General features: G+C 26.7%; 1 protein-coding gene across 1 annotated transcript in view; it reads right to left on the reverse strand.

The window, feature by feature from the left end:
* The window catches only part of LOC113371252 (ceramide-1-phosphate transfer protein-like), an 11,910-nt gene extending 2,856 nt beyond the window's left edge, over positions 1-9,054 (reverse strand). Inside the window, exon 1 of the mRNA XM_026611886.1 lies at positions 8,978-9,054. Coding sequence (XP_026467671.1) covers positions 8,978-9,054 — 77 coding nt within the window. The remainder of the gene's footprint in view (positions 1-8,977) is intronic.
* Between the last annotated feature and the right edge of the window lie 2,428 nt (positions 9,055-11,482).

The following is an 11,482-nucleotide window of genomic DNA, read 5'->3' on the forward strand; positions in this document are numbered from 1 at the left end:
TCAAATTCATCGAGTTAGCAGCAAATTTCATAACCTCTAAACAAAAGTGAAATAAATTGTTGTAAACATCTTGAAATCAACACGAAACACTACAATTTTTCGACGCATTTATTTTATAGAGTTAGCAGCAAATTTCATAACCTAAAACAAAAGTGAAAAAATTTGTTGTAAACATCTTGAAATCAACACGAAACACTACAATTTTTCGAAGCATTTATATTTATAGAGTTAGCAGCAAATTTCATAACATCTAAAACAAAAGTGAAAAAATTTGTTGTAAACATCTTGAAATCAACACGAAACACTACAATTTTGCGACGCATTTATATTTATAGAGTTAGCAGCAAATTTCATAACATCTAAAACAAAAGTGAAACAATTTGTTGTAAACATCTTGAAATCAACACGAAACACTACAATTTTGCGACGCATTTATATTTATAGAGATAATAATAAAACACTAGTATTATAATTGTAAAATCTGTATTATTTCTATCAGAGTCGTCAGCAGCAAATTTCATAATCTCTAAAACAAAAGTTAAAAAATTTGTTGTAAACATCTTGAAATCAACACGAAACACTACAATTTTGCGATGCATTTATATTTATAGAGTTAGCAGCAAATTTCATAATCTCTATAACAAAAGTGAAAGAATTTGTTGTAAATATCTTAAAATCAACACGAAACACTACAATTTTACACTTAAGTGAAAGATTTTGTTGTAAACATCTTGAAATCAACACGAAACACTACAATTTTGCCATGCATTTATATTTATAGAGTTAGCAGCAAATTTCATAATCTCTAAAACAAAAGTGAAAGAATTTGTTGTAAACATCTTGAAATCAACACGAAACACTACAATTTTGCGACGCATTTATATATTTATAGAGTTAATAATAAAACACTAGTATTATAATTGTAAAATCTGTATTATTTCTATCAGAGTCGTCAGCAGCAAACTTCATAACCTCTAAAACAAAAGTGAAAGAATTTGTTGTAAACATCTTGAAATCAACACGAAACACTACAATTTTGCGATGCATTTATATTTGTAGAGTTAGCAGCAAATTTCATAATCTCTAAAACAAAAGTGAAAGAATTTGTTGTAAACATCTTGAAATCAACACGAAACACTACAATTTTGCGACGCATTTATATTTATAGAGTTAATAATAAAACACTAAGTTGTATTATAATTGTAAAATCTGTATTATTTCTATCAGAGTCGTCAGCAGCAAACTTCATAACCTCTAAAACAAAAGTGAAAGAATTTGTTGTAAACATCTTGAAATCAACACGAAACACTACAATTTTGCGATGCATTTATATTTATAGAGTTAGCAGCAAATTTCATAATCTCTAAAACAAAAGTGAAAGAATTTGTTGTAAACATCTTGAAATCAACATGAAACACTACAATTTTGCGACGCATTTATATTTATAGAGTTAATAATAAAACACTATTTATAGAGTTTAATAAAACATTATATTAAATTGTAAAATCTCTATTATTTCTATCATAGTCGACTGCAGCAAATTTCATAACCTCTAAAACAAAAGTGAAAGATTTTGTTGTAAACATCTTGAAATCAACACGAAACACTACAATTTTGCGACGCATTTTATATTATAGAGTTAATAATAAAACACTAGTATTATAATGTAAAATCTGTATTATTTCTATCAGAGTCGTCAGCAGCAAGTTTCATAACCTTTAAAACAAAAGTGACAACAATTTATTTCACTTTTGTTTTAGATGTTATGAAATTTGCTGCTAACTCGATAAATATGATTATAAAGTTAGCAGGCAAATTTCATAACATCTAAAACAAAAGTGAAAAAATTTCATGTAAACATCTTGAAATCAACACGAAACACTACAATTTTGCGATGCATTTATATTTGTAGAGTTAGCAGCAAATTTCATAATCTCTAAAACAAAAGTGAAAGAATTTGTTGTAAACATCTTGAAATCAACACGAAACACTACAATTTTGCGACGCATTTATATTTATAGAGTTAATAATAAAACACTAAGTTGTATTATAATTGTAAAATCTGTATTATTTCTATCAGAGTCGTCAGCAGCAAACTTCATAACCTCTAAAACAAAAGTGAAAGAATTTGTTGTAAACATCTTGAAATCAACACGAAACACTACAATTTTGCGATGCATTTATATTTATAGAGTTAGCAGCAAATTTCATAATCTCTAAAACAAAAGTGAAAGAATTTGTTATAAACATCTTGAAATCAACATGAAACACTACAATTTTGCGACGCATTTATATTTATAGAGTTAATAATAAAACACTAAGTTGTATTATAATTGTAAAATCTCTATTATTTCTATCATAGTCGACTGCAGCAAATTTCATAACCTCTAAAACAAAAGTGAAAGATTTTGTTGTAAACATCTTGAAATCAACACGAAACACTACAATTTTGCGACGCATTTATATTTATAGAGTTAATAATAAAACACTAGTATTATAATTGTAAAATCTGTATTATTTCTATCAGAGTCGTCAGCAGCAAGTTTCATAACCTTTAAAACAAAAGTGACAACAATTTATTTCACTTTTGTTTTAGAGGTTATGAAATTTGCTGCTAACTCGATAAATATGATTATAAAGTTAGCAGCAAATTTCATAACATCTAAAACAAAAGTGAAAAAATTTCATGTAAACATCTTGAAATCATCATGAAACACTACAATTTTGCGACGCATTTAGATTTATAGAGTTAATAATAAAACACTAGTATTATAATTGTAAAATCTGTATTATTTCTATCAGACTCGTCAGCAGCAAATTTCATAACCTCTAAAACAAAAGTGAAAGAATTTGTTGTAAACATCTTGAAACAACACGAAACACTACAATTTTGCGACACATTTATATTTATAGAGTTAATAATAAAACACTAGTATTATAATTGTAAAATCTGTATTATTTCTATCAGAGATCTCAGCAGCAAATTTCATATCCTCTAAAACAAAAGTGAAAGAATTTGTTGTAAACATCTTGAAATCAACACGAAACACTACAATTTTGCGACGCATTTATATTTATAGAGTTAATAATAAAACACTATTATAATTGTATTATAATTGTAAAATCTGTATTATTTCTATCAGAGTCGTCAGCAGCAAATTTCATATCCTCTAAAACAAAAGTGAAAGAATTTGTTGTAAACATCTTGAAACAACACGAAACACTACAATTTTGCGACACATTTATATTTATAGAGTTAATAATAAAACACTAGTATTATAATTGTAAAATCTGTATTATTTCTATCAGAGATCTCAGCAGCAAATTTCATATCCTCTAAAACAAAAGTGAAAGAATTTGTTGTAAACATCTTGAATTCAACACGAAACACTACAATTTTGCGATGGAGTTATATTTATAGAGTTAGCAGCAAATTTCATAATCTCTAAAACAAAAGTGAAAGAATTTGTTGTAAATATCTTAAAATCAACACGAAACACTACAATTTTACACTTAAGTGAAAGATTTTGTTGTAAACATCTTGAAATCAACACGAAACACTACAATTTTGCGATGCATTTATATTTATAGAGTTAGCAGCAAATTTCATAATCTCTAAAACAAAAGTGAAAGAATTTGTTGTAAACATCTTGAAATCAACACGAAACACTACAATTTTGCGACGCATTTATATTTATAGAGTTAATAATAAAACACTAGTATTATAATTGTAAAATCTGTATTATTTCTATCAGAGTCGTCAGCAGCAAATTTCATAATCTCTAAAACAAAAGTGAAAGAATTTGTTGTAAACATCTTGAAATCAACACGAAACACTACAATTTTGCGATGCATTTATACTTATAGAGTTAATAATAAAACACTAGTATTATAATTGTAACATCTGTATTATTTCTATCAGAGTCGTCAGCAGCAAATTTCATATCCTCTAAAACAAAAGTGAAAGAATTTGTTGTAAACATCTTGAAACAACACGAAACACTACAATTTTGCGACAAATTTATATTTATAGAGTTAATATTAAAACACTAGTATTATAATTGTAAAATCTGTATTATTTCTATCAGAGTCGTCAGCAGCAAATTTCATAACCTCTAAAACAAAAGTGAAAGAATTTGTTGTAAACATCTTGAAATCAACACGAAACACTACAATTTTGCGACACATTTATATTTATAGAGTTAGCAGCAAATTTCATAATCTCTAAAACAAAAGTGAAAGAATTTGTTGTAAACATCTTGAAATCAACACGAAACACTACAATTTTACACTTAAGTGAAAGATTTTGTTGTAAACATCTTGAAATCAACACGAAACACTACAATTTTGCCATGCATTTATATTTATAGAGTTAGCAGCAAATTTCATAATCTCTAAAACAAAAGTGAAAGAATTTGTTGTAAACATCTTGAAATCAACACGAAACACTACAATTTTGCGATGCATTTATATTTGTAGAGTTAGCAGCAAATTTCATAATCTCTAAAACAAAAGTGAAAGAATTTGTTGTAAACATCTTGAAATCAACACGAAACACTACAATTTTGCGACGCATTTATATTTATAGAGTTAATAATAAAACACTAAGTTGTATTATAATTGTAAAATCTGTATTATTTCTATCAGAGTCGTCAGCAGCAAACTTCATAACCTCTAAAACAAAAGTGAAAGAATTTGTTGTAAACATCTTGAAATCAACATGAAACACTACAATTTTGCGACGCATTTATATTTATAGAGTTAATAATAAAACACTAAGTTGTATTATAATTGTAAAATCTCTATTATTTCTATCATAGTCGACTGCAGCAAATTTCATAACCTCTAAAACAAAAGTGAAAGAATTTGTTGTAAACATCTTGAAATCAACACGAAACACTACAATTTTGCGACGCATTTATATTTATAGAGTATGCAGCATATAATCTCTAATACAAAAGTAAAAGAATTTGTTGTAAACATCTTGAAATCAACACGAAACACTACAATTTTGCGATGCATTTATATTTATAGAGTAAGCAGCAAATTTCATAATCTCTAAAACAAAAGTGAAAGAATTTGTTGTAAACATCTTGAAATCAACACGAAACACTACAATTTTGCGACGCATTTATATTTATAGAGTTAGCAGCAAATTTCATAATCTCTAAAACAAAAGTGAAAGAATTTGTTGTAAACATCTTGAAATCAACACGAAACACTACAATTTTGCGATGCATTTATATTTATAGAGTTAGCAGCAAATTTCATAATCTCTAAAACAAAAGTGAAAGAATTTGTTGTAAACATCTTGAAATCAACACGAAACACTACAATTTTGCGACGCATTTATATTTATAGAGTTAATAATAAAACACTAGTATTATAATTGTAAAATCTGTATTAATTCTGTCAGAGTCGTCAGCAGCAAATTTCATAATCTCTAAAACAAAAGTGAAAGAATTTGTTGTAAACATCTTGAAATCAACACGAAACACTACAATTTTGCGACGCATTTATATTTATAGAGTTAATAATAAAACACTAGTATTATAATTGTAAAATCTGTATTATTTCTGTCAGAGTCGTCAGCAGCAAATTTCATAATCTCTAAAACAAAAGTGAAAGAATTTGTTGTAAACATCTTGAAATCAACACGAAACACTACAATTTTGCGATGCATTTATATTTATAGAGTTAGCAGCAAATTTCATAATCTCTAAAACAAAAGTGAAAGAATTTGTTGTAAACATCTTGAAATCAACACGAAACACTACAATTTTGCGACGCATTTTTATTTATAGAGTTAATAATAAAACACTAAGTTGTATTATAATTGTAAAATCTCTATTATTTCTATCATAGTCGACTGCAGCAAATTTCATAACCTCTAAAACAAAAGTGAAAGAATTTGTTGTAAACATCTTGAAATCAACACGAAACACTACAATTTTGCGACGCATTTATATTTATAGAGTTAGCAGCATATAATCTCTAATACAAAAGTAAAAGACTTTGTTGTAAACATCTTGAAACAACACAAAACACTACAATTTTGCGGCACATTTATATTTATAGAGTTAACAGCAAATTTCATAACATCTAAAACAAAAGTGAAAAAATTTGTTGTAAACATCTTGAAACAACACAAAACACTACAATTTTGCAACACATTTATATTTATAGAGTTAATAATAAAACACTAGTATTATAATTGTAAAATCTGTATTATTTCTATCAGAGCCGTCAGCAGCAAATTTCATAACCTCTAAAACAAAAGTGACAACAATTTATTTCACTTTTGTTTTAGAGGTTATGAAATTTGCTGCTAACTTTATAATCAAATTTATCGAGTTAGCAGCAAATTTCATAATCTCTAAAACAAAAGTGAAAGAATTTGTTGTAAACATCTTGAAATCAACACGAAACACTACAATTTTGCGACGCATTTTTATTTATAGAGTTAATAATAAAACACTAAGTTGTATTATAATTGTAAAATCTCTATTATTTCTATCATAGTCGACTGCAGCAAATTTCATAACCTCTAAAACAAAAGTGAAAGAATTTGTTGTAAACATCTTGAAATCAACACGAAACACTACAATTTTGCGACGCATTTATATTTATAGAGTTAGCAGCATATAATCTCTAATACAAAAGTAAAAGACTTTGTTGTAAACATCTTGAAACAACACGAAACACTACAATTTTTCGACGCATTTATATTTATAGAGTTAGCAGCAAATTTCATAACATCTAAAACAAAAGTGAAAAAATTTGTTGTAAACATCTTGAAATCAACACGAAACACTACAATTTTTCGATGCATTTATATTTATAGAGTTAGCAGCAAATTTCATAACATCTAAAACAAAAGTGAAAAAATTTGTTGTAAACATCTTGAAATCAACACGAAACACTACAATTTTGCGACGCATTTATATTTATAGAGTTAATAATAAAACACTAGTATTATAATTGTAAAATCTGTATTATTTCTATCAGAGTCGTCAGCAGCAAGTTTCATAACCTCTAAAACAAAAGTGACAACAATTTATTTCACTTTTGTTTTAGAGGTTATGAAATTTGCTGCTAACTCGATAAATATGATTATAAAGTTAGCAGCAAATTTCATAACCTCTAAAACAAAAGTGAAATAAATTGTTGTAAACATCTTGAAATCAACACGAAACACTACAATTTTGCGACGCATTTATATTTATAGAGTTAATAATAAAACACTAGTATTATAATTGTAAAATCTGTATTATTTCTATGAGAGCCGTCAGCAGCAAATTTCATAACCTCTAAAACAAAAGTGACAACAATTTATTTCACTTTTGTTTTAGAGGTTATGAAATTTGCTGCTAACTTTATAATCAAATTCATCGAGTTAGCAGCAAATTTCATAACCTCTAAAACAAAAGTGAAATAAATTGTTGTAAACATCTTGAAATCAACACGAAACACTACAATTTTTCGACGCATTTATATTTATAGAGTTAGCAGCAAATTTCATAACATCTAAAACAAAAGTGAAAAAATTTGTTGTAAACATCTTGAAATCAACACGAAACACTACAATTTTTCGAAGCATTTATATTTATAGAGTTAGCAGCAAATTTCATAACATCTAAAACAAAAGTGAAAAAATTTGTTGTAAACATCTTGAAATCAACACGAAACACTACAATTTTGCGACGCATTTATATTTATAGACTTAATAATAAAACACTAGTATTAAAATTGTAAAATCTGTATTATTTCTATCAGAGTCGTCAGCAGCAAATTTCATAACCTCTAAAGCAAAAGTGAAAGAATTTGTTGTAAACATCTTGAAATCAACACGAAACACTACAATTTTGCGACGCATTTATATTTATAGAGATAATAATAAAACACTAGTATTATAATTGTAAAATCTGTATTATTTCTATCAGAGTCGTCAGCAGCAAATTTCATAATCTCTAAAACAAAAGTGAAAAAATTTGTTGTAAACATCTTGAAATCAACACGAAACACTACAATTTTGCGATGCATTTATATTTATAGAGTTAGCAGCAAATTTCATAATCTCTAAACAAAAGTGAAAGAATTTGTTGTAAATATCTTAAAATCAACACGAAACACTACAATTTTACACTTAAGTGAAAGATTTTGTTGTAAACATTTTGAAATCAACACGAAACACTACAATTTTGCGATGCATTTATATTTATAGAGTTAGCAGCAAATTTCATAATCTCTAAAACAAAAGTGAAAGAATTTGTTGTAAACATCTTGAAATCAACACGAAACACTACAATTTTGCGACGCATTTATATATTTATAGAGTTAATAATAAAATTATAATTGTAAAATCTGTATTATTTCTATCAGAGTCGTCAGCAGCAAATTTCATAACCTCTAAAACAAAAGTGAAAGAATTTGTTGTAAACATCTTGAAATTAACACGAAACACTACAATTTTGCGATGCATTTATATTTATAGAGTTAGCTGAAAATTTCATAATCTCTAAAACAAAAGTGAAAGAATTTGTTGTAAATATCTTAAAATCAACACGAAACACTACAATTTTACACTTAAGTGAAAGAATTTGTTGTAAACATCTTGAAACAACACGAAACACTACAATTTTTCGACGCATTTATATTTATAGAGATAATAATAAAACACTAGTATTATAATTGTAAAATCTGTATTATTTCTATCAGAGTCGTCAGCAGCAAATTTCATAACCTCTAAAACAAAAGTGAAAAAATTTGTTGTAAACATCTTGAAATCAACACGAAATACTACAATTTTGCGACGCATTTATATTTATAGAGTTAATAATAAAACACTAGTAATATAATTGTAAAATCTGTATTATTTCTATCAGAGCCGTCAGCAGCAAATTTCATAACCTCTAAAACAAAAGTGACAACAATTTATTTCACTTTTGTTTTAGAGGTTATAAAATTTGCTGCTTACTTTATAATCATATTTATCGAGTTAGCAGCAAATTTCATAACCTCTAAAACAAAAATGAAAGAATTTGTTGTAAACATCTTGAAATCAACACAAAACACTACAATTTGCGACGCATTTATATTTATAGAGTTAATAAGAAAACACTAGTATTATAATTGTAAAATCTGTATTATTTCTATCAGAGTCGTCAGCAGCAAATTTCATAACCTCTAAAGCAAAAGTGAAAGAATTTGTTGTAAACATCTTAAAATCAACACGAAACACTACAATTTTGCGACGCATTTATATTTATAGAGTTAATAATAAAACACTAGTATTAAAATTGTAAAATCTGTATTATTTCTATCAGTGTCGTCTACTGCAGCAAATTTCATAACCTCTAAAACAAAAGTGAAAAAATTTGTTGTAAACATCTTGAAATCAACACAAAACACTACAATTTTGCGATGCATTTATATTTATAGAGTTAGCAGCAAATTTCATAATCTCTAAAACAAAAGTGAAAGAATTTGTTGTAAATATCTTGAAATCAACACGAAACACTACAATTTTGCGACGCATTTATATTTATAGAGTTAATAATAAAACACTAGTATTATAATTGTAAAATCTGTATTATTTCTATCAGAGTCGTCAGCAGCAAATTTCATAACCTCTAAAACAAAAGTGAAAAAATTTGTTGTAAACATCTTGAAATCAACACGAAATACTACAATTTTGCGACGCATTTATATTTATAGAGTTAATAATAAAACACTAGTAATATAATTGTAAAATCTGTATTATTTCTATCAGAGTCGTCAGCAGCAAATTTCATAACCTCTAAAACAAAAGTGACAACAATTTATTTCACTTTTGTTTTAGAGGTTATAAAATTTGCTGCTAACTTTATAATCATATTTATCGAGTTAGCAGCAAATTTCATAACCTCTAAAACAAAAGTGAAAGAATTTGTTGTAAACATCTTGAAATCAACACAAAACACTACAATTTTGCGACGCATTTATATTTATAGAGTTAATAAGAAAACACTAGTATTATAATTGTAAAATCTGTATTATTTCTATCAGAGTCGTCAGCAGCAAATTTCATAACCTCTAAAGCAAAAGTGAAATAATTTGTTGTAAACATCTTGAAATCAACACGAAACACTACAATTTTGCGACGCATTTATATTTATAGAGTTAATAATAAAACACTAGTATTAAAATTGTAAAATCTGTATTATTTCTATCAGTGTCGTCTACTGCAGCAAATTTCATAACCTCTAAAACAAAAGTGAAAAAATTTGTTGTAAACATCTTGAAATCAACACAAAACACTACAATTTTGCGATGCATTTATATTTATAGAGTTAGCAGCAAATTTCATAATCTCTAAAACGAAAGAATTTGTTGTAAATATCTTGAAATCAACACGAAACACTACAATTTTGCGATGCATTTATATTTATAGAGTTAGCAGCAAATTCCATAATCTCTAAAACAAAAGTGAAAGTATTTGTTGTAAATATCTTGAAATCAACACGAAACACTACAATTTTGCAACGTATTTATATTTATAGAGTTAGCAGCATATTTCATAATATCTAATACAAAAGTGAAAGAATTTGTTGTAAACATCTTGAAATCAACACGAAACACTACAATTTTGCGATGCATTTATATTTATAGAGTTAGCAGCAAATTTCATAATCTCTAAAACAAAAGTGAAAGAATTTGTTGTAAACATCTTGAAATCAACACGAAACACTACAATTTTGCGACGCATTTATATTTATAGAGTTAGCAGCAAATTTCATATCCTCTAAAACAAAAGTGAAAGAATTTGTTGTAAACATCTTGAAATCAACACGAAACACTACAATTTTGCGACGCATTTATATTTATAGAGTTAATAATAAATCACTAGTATTATAATTGTAAAATCTGTATTATTTCTATCAGAGTCGTCAGCAGCAAATTTCATAACCTCTAAAACAAAAGTGAAAAAATTTTTGTAAACATCTTGAAATCAACACGAAACACTACAATTTTGCGACGCATTTATATTTATAGAGTTAATAATAAAACACTAAGTAGTATTATAATTGTAAAATCTCTATTATTTCTATCGTAGTCGACAGCAGCAAATTTCATAACCTCTAAAACAAAAGTGAAAGAATTTGTTGTAAACATCTTGAAATCAACACGAAACACTACAATTTTGCGACGCATTTATATTTATAGAGTTAATAATAAAACACTAGTATTATAATTGTAAAATCTGTATTATTTCTATCAGAGTCGTCAGCAGCAAATTTCATAACCTCTAAAACAAAAGTGAAAGAATTTGTTGTAAACATCTTGAAATCAACACGAAACACTACAATTTTGCGATGCATTTATATTTATAGAGTTAGCAGCAAATTTCATAATCTCTAAAACAAAAGTGAAAGAATTTGTTGTAAACATCTTGAAATCAACACGAAACACTACAATTTTGCGACGCATTTATATTTATAGA

Source organism: Ctenocephalides felis, unplaced genomic scaffold (assembly GCF_003426905.1).
Source record: "Ctenocephalides felis isolate EL2017-DRISC unplaced genomic scaffold, ASM342690v1 CF-g0.4_SCAFFOLD_01492, whole genome shotgun sequence".
NCBI classification, from domain to species: domain Eukaryota; kingdom Metazoa; phylum Arthropoda; class Insecta; order Siphonaptera; family Pulicidae; genus Ctenocephalides; species Ctenocephalides felis.